The 20,597-nt window shown below is 50.2% G+C and overlaps 1 protein-coding gene across 1 annotated transcript in view; it reads left to right on the top strand.

Annotated features, from left to right (window-relative positions):
* The window catches only part of TMEM214 (transmembrane protein 214), a 418,213-nt gene that overhangs the window by 183,370 nt on the left and 214,246 nt on the right, over positions 1–20,597 (top strand). The window contains exon 11 of the mRNA XM_078650054.1: positions 6,113–6,161. Coding sequence (XP_078506180.1) covers positions 6,113–6,161 — 49 coding nt within the window. The remainder of the gene's footprint in view (positions 1–6,112; positions 6,162–20,597) is intronic.

The following is a 20,597-nucleotide window of genomic DNA, read 5'->3' on the forward strand; positions in this document are numbered from 1 at the left end:
ATACAGCATATGTGATATAGTCCAGGCAAGTCAAAAGGCTTAAGTTAGGTAGGGATAAGTTATTTGAAGATTGGATAGACACATTTTAGCCGATTCTGTTCTACAGAAAGGAAATTCCCTGTTGCTAAACGAGTTGCAGGCAAGGTCGGGCAATTTATGAGCGACACGTGTCTGCAAATATAGAATGAAATAAAGGTTCCAATCAGGACAAGGCGAAATGTGCTTGCACAATGAACTATCTCTACGAGCAGGGCAAACAGGGGCATGGGTTCTCAAGAGCTAGAAACGGGGGGCGTCTGTCTGTAAAGGTGGACAGAAGCAAGTCTAACTATTTAATACCAGAATACCCCCGGCCCATTAAATCATGAAATCCAATGAAAGATACAATTTCCACGGTTCTCTCAAAGTAAGGAACCAATCAAAATTACTGTTCAAAATGTGCCTGGTATCTGTCCACTTCTCATGGTCACAAGAGTGCAGAATTTTCCAGTGCTGTGGGTTTCATATGTTAACACTCACATAACTAGGCGGCTCAACTGGAAAGACAGGCGATTAAATTATAAATATTTTGTGAGCAGTCTCGTCTCAGAGACACTGGGGTACAGGAACTGCCTACCATTCAAACATTTCCCTGAGAAAAGTGAAATAATTCCATGAAACTGCCCCCCCCCCCTCATTCCTGCAACAAATCCTCATTTTCGAGCTATTTTATGCCTCCACATTTTACCTTGATTTGGAGGTTCAATGCCTTGAGGAAATACATTGGAAGTGCAGTTTTACCACTGAACCTAGAATCTTGTTTCTGAGGGTAATACATTTACAGGTCAATTGAGGGCTACCTCCCAGCTTGAATTAAGCCAGTATGAAATACTCTGATTCACCATCAGACTAAGGGCCCGATTTAGATGGTTACTCGTCACAATGGTGACGGATATCCCGTCCACCGAATATAAATCCCATTCACCGAAATGTAAATCCCAAAGGATACAATGGTATTTATATTTCGGCAGCCGGGATTTCCGTCACCGTTTTGACGGAATAACCTGTCCTCCACGATCTAAATCGGGCCCTACGTAATGTATACAGTTTCCATAAATCACGTTACAGAATATGTCACACAGTTATCACATAATTAGAAACTCTACATTTTTGTTTTGTTATTTTTGTCTGTTCTAGGTTTTGAAGACACCAATGCTTATTGTCCCACCCCCTTTCTGAGTTTCCATTTCATCTCAATTCCTCTAACATAATTCAGTGCCTATGTGATTTCCTAAGATTGTGGGCTTCAGTGCCAAGTTCAACCCCACCCACATGGTGCAAAGGAATTTTTGAGTATCTGTCAATCTTCCTGCTTAGGATGAGACCTACTCATCGGAATATACGATTTGTGTACATTTCCATGAGTAATTGCAGGAGGAATCGTATGATGTGAAGATTTCTGCGTGCCAGCCTGATTATTTGTTAAGGACTCGGGGTGCTGCATGCACGCCGCCGGTGCTATCCGTAGTACAGGAAGGGCAGCACGAGGAGTGTCTACGGCCCCTTCTGTGACAGTCACCAACGGGCCCCAGGAATGCACAAAGCAAGAGCATTCCATAATACGGCCCCAGGTGCTCAGGGTTTCCGCGCTCAGCAAGCAGGTCGACTCGATCCCATCCCCGGGTGCCCATGCAGCTCCTGCAGCTGGGACATCATGGGAGAGGCAGGAGGAACCTTCCAGGCAGATGAGGCTGCTGGGAAGGAGGGGGGCTGGGGCGGCAGCAGGTAATTATCTCCTAAGCCGGTATTTGCGTCACTGACCCGGCCCGAGGTGTTACCCACTGACATCAGAGCCCAGAGCGCCGCATGTCTCTGGTGGATTTTCAACTGGTGCGAGGCACCGAGAGCAGAAACTAAACCATGTCACAATGTGGCCTATCAACGGTCAGGCAGGACGACCTAATGACCCCCTATTGCGAACAGATGGGCCTACAGAAAGCTCCTGAGGCGGAAGCTGGGAGACTAGCCCTGATTTTTAACATTTCACTGTACTAAAATTGTTGTTTTTATCTGCTGTATTCACTCTGCCCTGAGCACTCCCCCCCCCCCCTCACTCCCCCCCCCCCCTCACTCCCCCCCCCCCCCCCTCACTCCCCCCCCCCCCCCCCTCACTCCCCCCCCCCCCCCCCCTCACTCCCCCCCTCAGTTTCGCCGAGATTACCGCGCAGCCGACATGAACGCTGCCGCGGATTTGAAAAAACTTACTTTTGCCGCCATCACTGAGGGCAGCGAGGCCACGCCCACCTGCCGGAGGCCACTCCCCCGCCCGCTTTTTAAGACCCGTCAGCCCACGCGCGCATTAGCCTACAGAAAGCTCCTGAGGCGGGAGACTAGCCCTGAGCGTCTCTGTGAACAACTCAGTTCACGGAGACGCTCTGTTCCCAGTCTTTAAACCCCTGAGGAAGGGTCCTTTTCATTTCGAGCCGAAATGCATTGGGTTCTTTGAAAGATTGGGAAAAAGAATAAATGATGAAAATTTCATAAGATGAACATTATGAATATGTGAACAATGAAAATAAAATTTTGAAAAATCGGAAAAGTGGATGATTATTTTGGATCACAAATAATTTTGAAACCCGAAGGAACGATTGGTTCCTCACGCTATCGAGCGCACATCTTTGTGAGGAGTGTTCCTTCTCACTCAATGGTTTTGTTCTTTTAGTCATGATACCAGACAGATTCTGACAGGTCAATGAGGAAATCACTTTGTTCACTATTTTCTTATTTAAAAAAAGTCCTAAAATAAACATTTTGTCTAACCCTGGATCTTCAAAAAAAGTAAGATTCTGCATTCTGGCATTATTTCACATTTTCCCGACATATCCTGCATGGGGTTGGATTAGTGGCGTTAGGCTGGCAGGATGCATATTTATGCAAAACAACGTTTTTTGTTTCAAGTCGTGGAAGTATCATCATCAATACAGGGCAGTGCCTTTAGCTTTGAAATTAAATATCCTGGAAATGCAGGGCTGGGTTGCAGAATTTCTTCACTGTAGATTTCTTCCATTAATCTCTAGCATCGGATTTATAATTGTTAGACCTGTTGCACTGCTTACATTTTCAACTTGCTGTGGAGAAATTGTCCCTATAATTGACCCACCAGACATGGCAAATGGAAAGGTTTTTTTCTGGAAGAAGACCTTCCTGTCCTTTCAGCAGAAATTTTGCCAGCTTTGTCTGACTCAATCACCATCAGCCAGGTTTCTACTCTTCTCTGCTCCGTGCCATCTTGCATCTCCTTAGTCATGGTTGCTGGATCACCTAGGAGTGTCCGGGTAATCAGTGGTTTCAGAAAACGTGGGACTGGACATTCAGGTGACCTCCAAAACTAAGCAGTCTCTTCAGTGTTGGTGTCTCTAAAAATGTCTACTGTAGGCTCAATATTGTGTGCCAATTCTAAAGAAAAATGCATGTATGGAAAAGTGTCTGCATGAAGAGGAAAAAAAGTGTGAGAACAAGACAGAAAAGTTCCCATCAGCCTACCATTTGGCAGAAAATCGTCATCTGGGAGTTTGTACAAGAACTGGTATCTGCTAGGTCTCTCACCTATAGATATTGTGAGGAGCACTAGGAACAGATCCTCCAGTGACACTTTTTGTTCATTGAACCTTTCCCATCTAGCCATGTCATATATATATCTTTTCTGTCACTGGAGGATCTGTTCTTTAGAATTGGCACACAATATTGAGCCTACAGTAGACCTCCTGTATCCCTTGTGTTTTTGTCAATAGTTAGATCGGGGGATAGGATACTTTGTAGGTCTCTAATCCTGCTTCCCCTATAGACCCTCTCATACAGTTGTTTTTTGTCTCTAAAAATGTTTCTGAAGTTTCCAGCATCTTCAGCCTTTTTTGATGTTGACCACTGATGTCATTGGAAGTTGGCGAGCCCATATGAACAAACTTAGTGCTCAGGGATGTGGTCTTTGATGGAAAGAGGCCATCACATCAGGTTAGAATTAAGAGCAGGTCATCACATGTTGAAGCCCTTCCTTCCAGTGATTATGCCCAGATCCTTTCTACTTGAAATGAGCAATCCAACAAACATGCTTTACTTGAATAAACCAGGAGGGACGGGGGATTGGATCCTTTCCAAGAAGCCTAAACTATCAGGCATTGAATCTTTTCCAGGAACACCTGGCTGTTAACTGTCCATTTGCCAGTCACCTGATAGCGGATCATGAATGGGTTTACTCTTCTTGGCAGCCAAAGATGTATCTTTGTCATGAAAGGAAAAATAAATATGCCAAGCTTAAGCATCTAGTTCCACAGAGCCTCAATCTGTGAAATTCGCTTTTGCGAACTAGTACAAGAGGCAGACCTGCTCTCCAGGATGTCTAATCAACATAGCGGTGTACAGAAAACCTATTTGAAATGCATCTAATGCAGTCTGACAAAAACGTTAATTTAAGGCTTAGCTATGACCATGGCCATATAAAGACTATCAAATTAAAGAAGTCAAACTTCATTTAATTTCATTGCTTGCAGTTGAAGAAAAAGTGCTTGGTGCTCACATGGTCACAACAGTGTTCAAGACCAACAAAAGGTGTGTGTTCATATACAGAATTAAACGATAGACAATAAAATCATCAAAATTATGGTACAGAATCAATCCGCTTTAACAGTTCTCCAGAGGAGTCAAAATAATTTACTCAGTTTGGTGCCAATTGTGTTAATGACACTTCAACCCATGTGTCTTTATGGGGGGGAGGGGGATCGTCTTCAGGACAATAGGTTATTTAGCATGAATATCATCAGGTGCCAGACTGGAACAGTTTTTTTTTTTTCCTTCAAGCAATTGCCCCTGCGTGCCAGTCAGTGGTGTCATCATGGCTCCCTTGTTCCACCTCCAGAAGGGAAGATGCAAAGCCCCATATATTTATTTGCAACCACAAAAACATCTTTTTGCCCAAACAATAAAGTTTAGCAAAAGCCATGACCAAACAAGATTTGCTGAAGACTGGTGGTCAATGCCAGACCTATTGGCTTTGCCAATGTTTGTTCTAATTTTGTTAATGCCTACATCCCATCCATCTCTGGTTGATGACATTTAACTTAATTTTCATATTTCTGACAATGTATTTGGACATACGCCATTCAAAGCCTCGGTTGCCAGTTAAACTATTGTACCTCCATGTTGTACCAAATTCCGTTTTCGAGCTCCTCAAAGAGAACTCTGTTCTCGAGCTCCTCAAAGAGCATTCTGTTCTCATACCTCCAGAATAATATTGGTGCCTTTCAAAGACTTGTTTTGATTACAGACACTTATAAAATAGCAACCAGTGCCACTCCAAATGCTGCTTGTAGGCATTAGACCTTAGATCTGTCTTCTAGAAAAAATGCAGCTTTCTGCCAAGAACTGCTATATAACTGATCTGCTTGAATCCTAGTGGCCTTCGTCTGTCTCGCGCGTCCACAATTTTTAGCAATTTGTAAATGACCGTTTTCCAGTTGGGAAGGTGGAGGTGTGAGCAGGATAATTGAGTAAGGAGTAATTATTGCATGGTAATTCTTATGCTGTCAGTCTTTGCTGTCTCTTTTCTTAATACCTACCCATACTTCTCTTTGGAGCATCTGCCTTGTTGAGCTCATGTACTTGGATGTGTGCATGCAAAGAAAAGCTCAAACTAGGGCTTTATTAAACTTTTTTTTAACCGACTGCTTCCTTTTTGGGTCCTCTTTCTGATTCTGGTTGTGGTTGTAGGCACCTGATTGTGAAGGACTGAAAGGAAGGAATTAGTTTGTCTGAAGCAAGAATGTTGTTTGTCCTCTTTGCCTCATGATTGTGTCCTAGAAAACTGTTGCTACAGCTTGATTCTGCAAATTATCATGTTCTGTTGCATCACTCAAATATTCAGAATCAAACCTGGTGTGGTGTATGGAATGGGTTGGATGGAAGAAAGAACGCATGTCGGATATCTTTTGACTTCCAAATTTTAAAACAATGCAACACTTTTTCAGTCTACCACAAGATGGCACAAGACACCTAAATTATGGAAAAGATGATGCTGGTGCTATTACCAGTTGATACTATGTCCTCTTAACCTTAAGTAACTAGTTCTGTTTTTTTCTAGGTTGCTGTTGAATCACCTTTCTGAATCATGGAATGGAACTTCCAGAAAGGTAAAGGGGATACTGTGCCATTTGTTTGGTTTTCAATGTGCAATATTTGATAGCAGTGTCTGCATCTAAATAAAGGAGCTACTGTTTAGCTTAATTTTCTGTAGTCCTGCACTTTCTCATTCACAACTGATTGGGAATGCCTGTAGCCTTAGGCAGAGCCAGAATAAGCTTCTTAAAACATGCTGCACTTAAAATGTGAGCTAGCCAAGTTCCTACCTGTGCAGAAAGCAGTTTGTCCGCCTGTACTTCAACTATTTAAGCAATTTTTGTTGCTATCTTGCTTTCCTAAAATTCAATTCTTTTTTCTTCAATGTTTTCTTCTCCTTTTTAGAGACTCTGTTACTTAGAGAATTTTGTTACCTTTCTTTGAAACTTCCACCTTCAGCATTGGATTGTTCATATTTCACATTGAATTGCCCTCTGTCATAGGAGTGGGATTCCTTAGTAAGAAATATTGAAATCACAGTGTACAGTAAAAACTAATTTAACACTGCACTTAATGCAATCTTTCCACCTCATTGCATGAACCAAATTGTTGCTAGTAAAGTGTAAGGCGTAACCTTCCACTCACCTCTGATGTCTATAGCACAGATTTTCAACTGTCATGTGTAAGGGAATCCTATGAAACTGCTTCCAGTTGTTTAATTTTTTTAAATGTCTGCAGTTTGTTCTCTGTGATTCAGTTTTGGGGATATTCCTCCTCCTTTTCCAACATAATAGATAGCTTTTGTCTTTTATTGAGCGAAGTGTGGGTCAGGAGTTCACTGATCTTATCAAGATGATCAAGACAGCTTTAATTACCCAAAAACTTTTTTAGGACTGGCAACACATGTGAAGATGAAGATCTTCACCAGTGCTCCATAAACAATGTATTTGTCTTGATTTATGTCACAGTGCCAAGAAATGTGGCCAATGCTATTCCTACTTGTCCAGAACTCTTGGAGATCATTAAAGAAATTCCATCAGATAAGGAGTCGACACCCAGTTCAAGTTCTGTGGAAAAGAGGAAGCTCAACTTAAAAATGCATGCCACAAAGACAAAATCTTCTTCAGAGACTTTGTCAGGGTTAGCAAATCAGCCATGTCCACTGCCCATAGGGTGCAGGCCGAAGGTTGGCCTCCTGCTTCCTAAGCTACAACATCTCAATGTGACTGCCCCACCAATTTAAGGTGACATCTTTGAGCAACGCTTCAATGTCCAGAACTTTGTTGATGGCTAGTTTGTTCAGTTGCTTTTTGCTACACCATCAGCAGATGAACATGCTTTGTGTTCGAGGCATGTGGGCTGCTAAATTCATATCTTATGCATAGATCGCCGCCTAGTGTTGGGTCCGGATGATTGCACATTGTTGTCCTGGAAGAGTCTTCGAAGTATCACGAGATAGGTGGCTCCTCCCCTGGACTACAGTGCGCATGGGCATCGACTCCATCCCCAGATTGTTTTTTTCCGCCATTGGGTTCGGATGTGGTTTCGACGTCTCCGTGTCGGAACCGAAAAAACTTTGTTCTTAAGGCCAAAAGGCCTTCTTTACCTGCGTCGGTATTGTTTGCGTACGGTCTCGGCCGTCGTCCGACTCTCTGAGCCGGGCATCTACGGAGTCGAGTAACTCTTCGATCGAGGCCCTCTCGTCGCAGCAAGACCCGACGAACTTAACATGGAGCGGAGCCCGTTCAAGTTCTGCCCCGTCTGTGGATCCAAATATCCACATATCGATGTGCATCCGGTCTGTAATAAATGCCTATCACCGGACCACAACGAAGAAAACTGCATGGCCTGCTCAAAGTTCAGGTCCAAGAAGACGCTCAAGCATCGGCGCGCGGCGCGCCTCGAGGCCCAGCGAGCGGCGCCGGCACCCGACGACATATCCGACGACCCCGCGGAAGACGGCGTTAGCCATCATCTACAGATTTCACCACCATCGACGGAGGTCCAGGCCGATACCAAGGAACATGTCGAAGGACAGGGCCAAGACCTTGAAGACGTCGTGGAGGTAGGGGACGACGAAGAAGTTTATGGGGCCGCGGAAGATAGCTCAGAGGAAGAGCTATGCCGCGAAGTCTACTTTTCTCAGGCTCAGGTCACGGGATCGCCACTCGGCCTTACCCACGACCCTGCACCGCTATCCCCGGCCCCGCCTTCTGGCCCGGCCACGGACACTCAAGCGGAGCCGCCATCTCAGATATCGAAACCAAAACCTTTGCATTCGACGGCACCAAAGATGGCCGACGTCAAGCCAAAATCGAAACCGAAACCTTCGGATTCGACAACACCTAAAATGGCCGGCGTCCAACAAAAAGTATCGAAGCCTGCTCCTTCATCGACTCAGTCGTCCTCAGGCCCGCCGAAGTCGAAGAAGGCTGTCAAGTCGACAGCGTCGCAAAAGGTGCACAAAGAGCCATCCTCTAAGAAGGACGTCCATCAAGTGTCGAGCACGGTTGCTCCGGCACGGACATCTAAGACTGTTGACACGCCTTCGGACGCTCCTACGGCGCCATCAAGTAAACGCGCAGGCGAATCAAAGTCGACTAAAAGCCACGTCCCGAAGGCCGCAGGCACTACGGCAGCACCGGCGCCAAAGCCTCCAACGGAGCCGCAACACGTTGCAGCCGAAGATTCGTCGACGCAAATCTCGTCCACACCGAGGGACTCCGACGCCACCGAACATCGGCCGTCGGTTACCAAACCCTCGGCCTCCTTCACAAAGCAGGTGACCGACTCCCTCAAACGTATTCGGGAGAAGACTTTGTCGTCAACGGCTTCGCCTCCAAAGACCTCGACCAAGCTTCTCTACACTCTGCCACCTAGGGTGGCACCGAAAGCATTTGCACCAAGATCGGTGCCGAAAATCGCTAACACGTCGGATCCTTCGACGCAAAAGGGACGCTCGGATCAACATCAAGCCTTAGAAGAACAATCTGAGCATTACATCGATGCCCAGACAGGGAAATTAACCCTCTACAAGAGGAAAATCACTTCCCAACCACTGGAATCCTATGTTATTCCACTAAAGAAGAAGAGGCCGGCACAGGACATTCCTGCCCTTGTTGAACCTATTCTGCCACCACCAAGAAGAAGTCCATCTCCTTCACCCAACCAATCAGGAGGAGAGGATGGTGAACAAGATGACCAATACAATTTCCCAGTTGACAATGACCCTGATGTTCAGCAGGACTCATATGACGACACTGGGGACCAAGGTGGACATCAGGTGGTACACGATCCACAAGGTTTTGGGACACGTACATCTCCAACAGAGGATTCTGCAGCATTTAATGCTTTAATAGAGCGGGCAGCAGCAAATCATGATGTGGACATGCATGCTGACCCTGTGGAGGAAGATTTTTTGTTCGACACTTTCTCTGTCTCAGAAAGAACAGTTAAAATACTTCCTATGCTCAAAGGTGTCCTTAAACATGCCCCAGAGATCTTTAAAGAACCTACCAGGGCAAGAGTGGTCTACCCACGTATCGAGAAAAAATACAGGCCAGCACCTGGAGATCCTGCATATATTCGAGGACAGTTGCCTCTGGACTCGTTGGTGGTTGCCAATGCCCGCAAGAGGGCAAACTCCCAAACGGCGGGTGAAGCTCCTCCCCCAGACAAGGAGTCGAAAGTGCTTGAGGCATCCGGCAAGAGGGTGGCTGCGCAAGCTGCCAATGTATGGCGTATAGCAAACACACAGGCACTATTGGCACGCTACGATAGGGCGCATTACGACACCCTAGAACAGCTCCTTCAACACCTACCTGATGAGTTTAAGGAAGCAGCCGAAATGCTTATACAAGAGGGCAAGCTTATCCCAAACGCTGCAATAAAGTGTGCACTTGATGTAGCAGATACAGCGGCAAGGGGAATTAACACTAGCGTCATGTTAAGGCGACAAGCTTGGCTTCGTATATCTGGATTTAAGCCTGACATTCAAACTACAATACTCAACCAGCCCGTCAATCCTGACAGACTGTTTGGTCCAGATGTAGACACCACCCTTGAAAAGATTAAGAAGGACAACGAGACTGCTAAGTCCATGGGGGCGCTTCAGTCACAACAATTCAGGGGCAGCACTTTTCGTCGCTCAGGAGCACGTGGTGTTACCAGAGGACACTTGGGTCAACAAACACAATTCACAAAGGCTGGTGCACAATCCTCGTACCCCAAGCAGGGTAGAGGGGGTTACAGAGGTAACAGTGCCAAGGGCAGAGGCAGAGGGAACAACTCCCGTTCCTCTGCCGCCAACAAGCAGTGACTCTCTGTCACTGCCCCCCGACCATACAACACCTGTCGGGGGGAGACTCCAGCAGTTCCTGCCAGTCTGGACACCCATCACCACAGACAGGTGGGTGACAAAACCTATCCAGTACGGTTACTGTTGGGAGTTAACATCCACTCCTCCCAACATTCCCCCAAGACACCGGCCTATGTCGGCAGAGCACTTGCACTTATTGCAGCAGGAAGTCCTGGTGATGCTGCAAAAAGGCGCAATCGAGCTCGTACCAGTGGAAGAGGAAGGCACGGGGGTCTATTCCCTGTACTTCCTCATCCCAAAAAAAGACGGATCCCTCAGACCTATTCTGGATCTACGCCCCCTCAACATGTACATACTGTCAGAACACTTTCACATGCTGACACTGCAACAAATTCTTCCCCCTGCTCAATCAAGGGGACTTCCTAGCAACCTTGGACCTCAAGGATGCTTATTTCCACATCCCACTCCACCCATCTCACAGAAAATACCTCAGGTTCACCATTCAAAACAGGCACTATCAGTTCAAAGTCCTACCCTTCGGGGTGACTACTGCCCCCAGAGTGTTTACAAAGTGTCTGGCGACAGTGGCGGCGCACCTCAGGAGACAGAATATACATGTCTACCCGTACCTAGACGACTGGCTTGTTCAAGCAAAGTCAGAACAACAGTGCGCCGCAGACATGTCCCACACTATTCAACTCCTTCACAGTCTGGGGTTCTCGCTCAACTACCCAAAGTCGCACCTTCAACCACACCATGTGCGGCAGTATCTGGGCGCAACAAACACCCTGACTGCTATGGCTCAGCCAAACCCAGTCAGAATCAACAGCATTCAGTCGCTGATCCAAAAGTTCAGACCGCAACACTCCCTGCCAGCGAGAGTGTTCATGCAGTTGATAGGCATGATGGCCTCCTGCATCTTCATAGTACCGCACGCGAGGTTGCACATGCGTCCGCTCCAAGAATGCTTGGCAAATCAGTGGACACAGGCTCGGGGACAACTGACAGACCTAGTGTTGGTGACCGGTCGGGCATACAACTCTCTGCATTGGTGGAATCCACACAACCTTTGCAAGGGACGACCGTTCCAAGAGCCAGTGCCACAGATAATCCTAACAACGGACGCATCTCTCCAAGGGTGGGGAGCTCATGTGCTCCACTACACTGTGCAGGGACTGTGGTCCACCCAGCAGCAGAAGTTGCACATCAACTACCTGGAATTGATGGCAATCTTCATGGCGATAAAGTCCTTCACAGTACATTTGTGCAACAAAGTCGTGTTGATCCGGACGGACAACATGACAGCCATGTACTACATCCAAAAACAGGGAGGTACTCACTCACCACAGCTTTCTCATCTGGCTCAGAGCATGTGGAAGTGGGCCATTCAGAGGAACATTTTTCTCATGGCGGAACACCTCCCAGGCAAGGACAATCAGATGGCGGATCTGCTCAGCAGATACAGCCATCAAATGCACGAGTGGGAGATACATCCATCAGTACTCCACCCGTACTTCCAGCAGTGGGGTCATCCAGAGATAGACCTGTTTGCCACAAGGGAAACGCAAAATGCCAACGCTTTGCCGCCAGGTTCCCTCACCCGGAATCGCAGGGGAATGCGATATGGATGAACTGGTCAGGCAAATTTGCATACGCTTTTCCCCAGCGCCTCTCATTCCGCTGGTGGCAAGAAAGCTAAAGCAACACTCGATGACTCTCATCCTGGTTGCTCCAACATGGGCACGCCAACCATGGTACACCACGTTTCTAGAACTTTCCGTGGTACCGCATCAAAGGCTGCATCTCACGTCCAGGCTCTTGACGCAGAACCATGGCGACATTCAGCATCCAGATCCGCAACAGCTCAATCTGGCGATCTGGCTCCTGAAGTCTTGGAGTTTGGCTACCTCAACCTGCCTCCAGAATGCATGGACATCATCCGGGAGGCAATGAAGCCCACGACCAGAGCTTGCTATGCAGCAAAATGGAAGCGGTTTGTCATTTACTGTACAGACAACAATATCAACCCGCTAGATGCATCCATCCCTAACATCATCTGCTATTTGTTACATCTTTACAAATGCAATCTAGCGTACGCTTCCATTCGGATACATTTATCCGCCATAGCGGCTTATCTCCAGAATAGGCAACATCTCTCTGTTTTCAGGGTGCCTGCCATTAAAGCCTTCCTAGAGGGACTGAAGCGAGTCATTCCTCCAAGAACACCACCAGCTCCAGTGTGGAACCTCAATGTGGTCCTCACTAGGCTGATGGGCCCACCTTTTGAGCCACTGCACTCCTGCGAAATTCAGTTTCTAACATGGAAAGTGGCTTTTCTCATTGCTATCACATCGCTCAGACGTGTTAGTGAGCTGCAGGCGCTCACAATCCAAGAGCCATTCATCCAAATACATTCCAACAGGGTAGTGCTCCGCACTAACCCCAAATTCCTTCCTAAGGTGGTGTCACAGTTTCATATCAACCAAACTATTGACCTGCCTGCATTCTTCCAAAACCCACAAACCGTAGCAGAAAGAATGCTTCATACGTTAGACGTTAGGAGGGCGTTAATGTACTACATTGACAGAACACAACACTTTAGGAAGACACAACAACTTTTTGTTGCCTTCTCAGCACAGCACAAAGGCAACCCCATTTCCAAAGCAGGAATAGCCAGATGGATTGTTAAGTGCATTCAAATCTGTTATCAAAAGGCTAAACGTACTTTAACAATACCCCCAAAGGCGCACTCCACACGCAAATTGGGGGCCTCCATGGCTTTCCTGGGGAACATTCCCTTAGAAGACATTTGTAGAGCAGCCACATGGTCTACACCACACACATTTACCAAACATTACTGTGTAGATGTGCATTCCAAACAGCAGGCAGCTGTAGGACAGGCTGTTCTCAAGACACTTTTTCAAGCTTCTGCAGCTGGCACGGGCAACCGCCCTTAATGGAGGGACTGCTGTGTATTCTATGCATAAGATATGAATCTGAAAGAAACAGGTTAGTATTAGATTCCTTACCTTAGAATATCCCCAGGTGTCAGTCTGGATCCGGAAACTTTTGCGTAGCAGTACCCCTGCGCGTCGGTAGGCGTCGTCTGCAGGCGTCCCCTGCGGCTCCGCGTCGTCGGCGTCGTGCGCCGTGATGACGTCGCTGGAGTATATAGACGCCGCCTCCGCGCGCTGACGTCAGTTCTTCTTTTTTCCGCGCCAGTTAGCGCAGATCCGAAGAGCAGTACTCCGGTCTTTTGACCTAAGTTTTTGTTAACTATAACTCTTTCAGGTGCCGGTAGGATGCCCGGTTTTAAAAGTTGCGACGGGTGCGACCGCCTGATGTCGGTCACCGACCACCATCGACTCTGCCTCCGGTGTCTGGGCGCGGACCACGACGTGGAGTCTTGCGTCGACTGCCGGGCCTTGACGGGCAAGGCTAGACGGGAGCGGTCCCGCAAGCTGATCGAGCTCCGGGTGACGGCCCCACGTCGAGAGCGGTCCCGGTCCGGACGGAGGTCGAGGGAGCGGTCGAGGGAGCGGTCGCGGAGCCGCCACGAGCGCTCCGGAAGTCGTCACCATTCCTCCGGTTCCTCAGGTAAGCGACACAAGAAGTCGGGGCGTCACCATCATACCCCCGACTCCCCCGCGATGCGGCCGGGGGTTCGGGTGGCCGCGGCCCCGCGTGGGTCGCCGACGCCGCCTGCTCCATACCCGCCGGTCCCTGGGCAAGGCGCGTCGCGTGAAGAGGTAGAAGAGTTCCTCATGGCCATTAGGCCCCTTTCTCCTCCGGCGGGGCCTACGGCGCCTGCGGGCCCGTCGGTCCCGTCTGGGGGCCCGAGCGGTTCGGGTGCACCTGCCCCGATGCCGCCGGCGGTTCCGGCCCCGGCGCCGCTGGGCCCTTCAGGGTCGTCGCCGGCTGGTCAACCGGCCTCTCTGGCGCCGATTCCATCGGGGCAACCCGTGGTGCCGCCTCCGCGCGGTGCCGTGCCTCCGACGCCGGTTCCGGCCGGCTTCGGAGCGCCGGCGCCGCATGGCGCCACCCCCATTCCCTCTCCAACTCCGGACGCGGAGTCGGACCGGCATCGTCCGACGCCGAGTCCGGCGCCGTTGGGGCCCATTGGCTCCGAGGAGCCGGTCTATATCGTTGACTCAAACTATGGCGATGAGGACGATTATGGAGAGGGTTGGGAGGGGTCTGAGGACCCTCTGTCACGAGCATGCCAGTACGACGTGGACTGGGTAGGTGACTTGGGTGAGGCCAGTGGTCTGGACGAATCGCCTAACCCTGGGTTTGTCTCGCCCCCCACTGTGGCGTCGGAGGCTGTGGCTGCCTATTCGGTGGTACTGATGAGGGCTGCCAAGGCTTTGCGCCTTGAGCTCCCCGTCGCTAAGGTGAAGCCTAACATCCTCACCGAGGTATTCAAACCGCAGTCATGTCCACAGGAGCCTCTGCTGCCATTTAATGACGCCTTGACGGATGTCCTTTTGGGCACGTGGTCCAGGCCCGCTTCCGGTTCACCTGTTGATTGGAACGTTGCCAGGCGCCACCGTCCGTGTGCGGACGACCCTGCCTTCCTGTCTACCCATCCCTCCCCTGAGAGTCTGGTGATCCAGGCCTCCACTTCCCAGTCCGCATTCCCGACGGCCCCGCCCGATCGGGAATCTAAGCGGTATGATCAGTACGGCAAGAAGGTCTTCTCGTCCCTGAGTGCGGGACTGCGGTCTTGCAACACCGCGTGCCTCTTGGGCCGCTATACCCACTCTCTGTGGGATACGGTCGCAGAGTGCCTGCCGCAATGCCCGCAGGAGGTACGGGACAAGCTCGGCCAGGCTTTGGTTGAAGGCCGAGACGCGGCGAGGTACTCCATACGGTGTGGTCTTGACACGACCGACTCGCTGGGCAGAGCAATGTCCACGACGGTGGCGATTCGTCGCCATGCTTGGCTGAGATCCGCCAACTTCTCGCCGGATGTCCAGAATGCCCTGATGGACATGCCATTCGATGGCAGTCGCCTGTTCGGCGACAAAGCGGACAACGCGCTTGAGCGCTTCAAGGACTCCAGGGTCACGGCCAAGTCCTTGGGTCTCTCGACCCAGCGCCAGCAAACGGGTTCGTTTCGCTCCTTTCGTGGCCACGGAAGGGGCGGTCCCACACGTGCTGCCAGCCACGCACCGCAGAACGCTCCTCAGCGCGGTGGCGGCCGTGGATTCCGCCGTGGTGGCGGTCGGGGACAGCGGCGAGGTCAGTCCACACCTCCCCCCGCAGCAGCCTCCAAATCCTCCTAGTCCGAGCTTTCAGGCCCATGTGACGCCAGTGGGTGGCAGGGTTCGCCATCACCACTCCCGCTGGCGCACTATCACATCGGACAGGTGGGTGCTGCAGCTCGTCCGAAGGGGCTACTCCCTCCCCTTCGAGACCTCTCCTCCAGCCATGCCACCGCAGAACCACCGTGTGTCGGGGGACCACTTGACACTTCTGCAGGAGGAAGTTACGGCCCTCTTGGCCAAGGGGGCCATCGAGCGCGTTCCTGGGCCAGAAGTAGGGTGTGGTTGCTACTCCCACTACTTTCTGGTGCCCAAGAAGGACAAAGGGGGCCTACGTCCTATCTTGGACCTACGGAACGTCAACGGCTTCCTCCGGAAGGAGAAGTTCAAGATGTTGACTTTGGCTCAGGTCTTGGCTGCTCTAGACCCGCAAGACTGGATGGTAGCGTTGGACTTGCAGGATGCGTATTTTCACATCCCCGTCCTGCCGGCCCACCGGCGTTACCTGCGGTTCACGGTAGGCCACGAGCACTTTCAGTTTATCGTGCTCCCATTCGGCCTTACCAGCGCCCCACGGGTGTTCACGAAGGTGATGGCGGTGGTCGCAGCTCATCTGCGCCGGTTAGGGGTTTCAGTCTTCCCCTACCTCGACGACTGGTTGTTGAAGGCGGGCTCGCCCCACACAGTCGTCCACCACCTCCAGATGACGGCAGACCTCCTGCACGAGCTGGGGTTTTCCATCAATGTGCCGAAATCACACCTGTGTCCCTCTCAAAAGCTCCTTTTCATCGGAGCGGTTCTCGACTCGGCGCAGTTTCGGGTTTATCCTCCGGAACGGCGGGTCCGGGATATCCAGGCCTTGATTCCCATCTTTCAGCCGTTATCCCGGGTTTCGGTCAGGTTGACGCTGCGGCTTCTGGGGCTGATGGCCTCCTGCATCCTTCTGGTGCATCACGCCAGATGGCGGATGCGGGCTCTGCAGTGGGACCTGAAGTTTCAGTGGGCCCAGCATCAGGGCAACCTTTCCGACCATGCCCTGATCTCGGAGGGCACTGCGAGACAGTTGCAGTGGTGGCTTACGGACCGCGATTGGGTCAGAGACAGATCCCTCTCCCTTCCCCAACCGGAGCACGTGGTTGTGACGGACGCGTCCCTCCAGGGCTGGGGTGGCCACTTGGGAGAGGCGGAGATCAGAGGCATCTGGTCTCCGGCGGAGTCCCGGCTCCATATCAACATGTTGGAGCTGCGGGCGATTCGCCTAGCACTGAAGGCATTCCTCCCCTTTGTCAACGGGAGTGTAGTGCAGGTGTTCACGGACAACACCACCGCCATGTGGTACTGCAACAAACAGGGCGGTGTGGGGTCGTGGACCCTTTGCCAGGAGGCCCTGCGTCTCTGGCAATGGCTGGAACGTCAGGGCGTGACTCTGACGGTTCAACACCTGGCAGGTTCTCTGAACGCCAGGGCGGACGAACTCAGCCGTCGGTGCTCGGTGGATCACGAATGGCGTCTGAACTCGGACGTGGCGAGAGGCCTCTTTCTGCAATGGGGAGAGCCTTGGTTAGATCTATTCGCCACAGAAGAGAACGCGCAATGTCATCAGTTCTGCGCGTTGGAGTTTCCAAGACGGCACTCGCTCGGCGACGCCTTTCGGCGCGAGTGGAGTTGCGGTCTGTTGTACGCCTTTCCGCCTATACCACTTCTGCCCAGAGTGCTGAAGAAGATCAGGCGCGACCGGGCCCAAGTTATCCTTGTGGCTCCGGACTGGGCTCGAAGGTACTGGTATCCCGAGCTACTCAGCATGTCAGTCGGTCCCTCGATCCGCCTGCCCCTTCAGGAGGACCGTCTGTCGCAGCAGCAGGGGACGGTCCTCCACCCGAACCTGTCCAGTCTCCACCTCCATGCTTGGAGATTGAGCGGCGACAGTTGATGCCATTTGACTTGCCTCCTGAAGTCTGTGATGTGATTCTGGCAGCCAGGCGTCCCTCCACAAAGTCGGTATACGCCTGCCGGTGGAACAGATTTGTGGCATGGTGCACAGCAAAGGCTGTGGATCCCCTTTCTGCCCCTCTTTCCGAGGTTCTCCTCTTCCTTCTTTCCCTTGCCCAGCAGGGCTCTGCTCTGGGCACTATCAAGGGCTATCTGTCTGCCCTTTCCGCCTTCTTAAGGCTACCTGATCAGCCATCTTTATTCAAGTCCCCTATTGTACTGAGATTCTTGAAAGGCATCACGCACATGTATCCACCTGCTCCGTTCGTGATGCCTCAGTGGGACTTGAACCTGGTTCTGACATTCTTGATGTGTGCTCCCTTTGAGCTGCTTCATTCCTGTCCTCTCCGTCTTCTCACTTTAAAGACGGCCTTCCTGGTTGCCATCACCTCTGCCAGGAGAGTGAGTGAGCTCCAGGCTCTTTCTGTTAAACCTCCTTTCTTGTCCGTTCATCCTGACAAGGTGGTTCTTAGGACTAGACCTTCTTTCCTGCCCAAAGTGGTTTCTGCTTTTCACATTGGGCAGTCCATCACCTTACCCTCCTCCTTCCCGCCTCCGCATCCTTCAAAAGATGAAGAGCGGTTCCATCGTCTGGACCCAAAACGTGCGCTTTCATTTTATATGGATCGCACACGCCAGTTCCGGGTGGATGACCAACTGTTTGTTGGCTACGTGGGTGAGAAGAAGGGAAGGGCGGTACAGAAACGAACCATCTCTCGGTGGGTCGTCCTGTGCATCAAAGCATGCTACTCTTTGGCTCGGAAGGAGCCTCCTGTTGGGCTGAGGGCCCATTCCACTCGGGCCACGGCGGCTACTACTGCCCTGGGCCGGGGAGTCCCTTTGCAGGACATTTGCCAGGCGGCTACGTGGGCCTCGCTGCACACCTTTGCGAGGCATTATTGCCTGGACAGTCAAGTCCGGAGGGACGGCTTCTTTGGCCGTTCGGTCCTCCAGGATTTTCTGGTGTAGGATTGTATTGGTTCGCAGACCCACCACCGGGGTTGGTATTGCTGGGGTATCTATTCTAAGGTAAGGAATCTAATACTAACCTGTTTCTTTCAGATGAACAAGTTATTTACCTTCGGTAACGATATATCCGTAAGAAACAGTAGTTAGTATTAGATTCCTTACCGCCCCGCCCATCCTCCCTGTTCTGCGAACTGATACCTAGGGTTAAGGACATCCCTTTCAGGGCCCTAGTTTCACATGGCACCAGTGTTGGTTCTCACATGGCTCTGCGTGTTCTGGCGCGGAAAAGCTGTGTTCAAAGAACTGACGTCAGCGCGCGGAGGCGCGTCTATATACTCCAGCGACGTCATCACGGCGCACGACGCCGACGGCGCGGAGCCGCAGGGGACGCCTGCAGACGACGCCTACCGACGCGCAGGGGTACTGCTACGCAAAAGTTTCCGTATCCAGACTGACGCCTGGGGATATTCTAAGGTAAGGAATCTAATACTAACTACTGTTTCTTTCAGATATATCGTTACCGAAGGTAAGTAACTTGTTCATTTAGCAGCCCACATGCCTCGAACTGAATATGCTACTTACCAGTATGCATCTGTTCTTGGCATGTAGGGCTGCTAACATTCATATCGCCCGCCCTCCTCCACGGTGCCCGTAGCGGCTGCAGATACTCTCTTGCATTCATCATTAGCATGGACATCCTTTACACTATTTCACTCCATCTCTACCACAATGGCTAAAAACAATCTGGGGATGGAGTCGATGCCCATGCGCACTGTAGTCCAGGGGAGGAGCCACCTATCTCGTGATACTTCGAAGACTCTTCCAGGACAACAATGTGCAATCATCTGGACCCAACACTAGGCGGCGATCTATGCATAAGATATGAATGTTAGCAGCCCTACATGCCAAGAACAGATGCATACTGGTAAGTAGCATATTCATTACACCTTCTTTATCCGCAATGTTGTCTAAGGCCTCCGCATCAGTGCAGCAACTCTTGACTCCCTAGTTAGAACCGCAATATTTTCTGACGTTATCCGCATGCCGTCCTTCGATGATTTTTGTATTGACTACGACTACTGCTGGGTTGGTGGATTTCTACTTGAGTGTCCATTCCTCTGCAGACAAGTTAGGTGTTGTCACTAAGAATTAATGTACATCTCAGACGCAGATTCTGAAGGAACACTCTTCTTGCTGCGAAGAGGATGTGGTGGAAGATGAGGACATTAGGTGAAGAGGTTTCTTCAATGAGGACGTAGGAGACAACATAGCAACAGAGGATCAAGAGGTCACCAGCCCTTCTGAGCTGATTATTTTCAAACTGCTTTATAAATAATATCTTATCTATTACTTCCTCCCCTTCAGATTGGGAGTCACTTTCATTCCAAGGCTCTACAAATACTTGTACTCTTGAGCATTGGATCTTTCATATAATTGAATCATTCCCAGTAATCAAGCTAGGAATACTCGATAATCTTAAATAGCAGTAACGTTTGTTTAGTAGCACATCCACCTCAGTTGCAGCAGTTCCAACTTCAGTCAGTGAGGTGGAAGGGCTAGATCTCCTTCTACCCCTGTATGTCACCTTAGCTCATTTTTCTACCCCATGTTGTGGGTGAGGAAGCCCCCAAGGAGAGCTTTGCTCTAACCTCTCAATTACCTTATCTTGTTACCATTTCTACTTTCAGCTTTCAGAGTACTGTAAGTTGTGTTTTTTAGGATACATTTTCTCGCTCTCGACAATTCCCATTTTCTGGTCCAGGGAAACCCCTATGATGTCACCAAATGTCATCATGACTTCACAGTGAAAAGAAATCTCTTATCAGACTTTTCAATACAAGACCCTGAAGGTCTGGAGAGGAGGGTGAGACTGTATTTGTTGAAAAGAAAGAAAAATACACACCTGCCAAGGGGGTTGACCCCTCATCTAGGAAGGATTCAATGAAAAGTGCGCCAAGAATCACTTC

This window comes from Lissotriton helveticus, chromosome 6 (genome assembly GCF_964261635.1).
Source record: "Lissotriton helveticus chromosome 6, aLisHel1.1, whole genome shotgun sequence".
In the NCBI taxonomy this organism is placed as follows: Eukaryota; Metazoa; Chordata; class Amphibia; order Caudata; family Salamandridae; genus Lissotriton; species Lissotriton helveticus.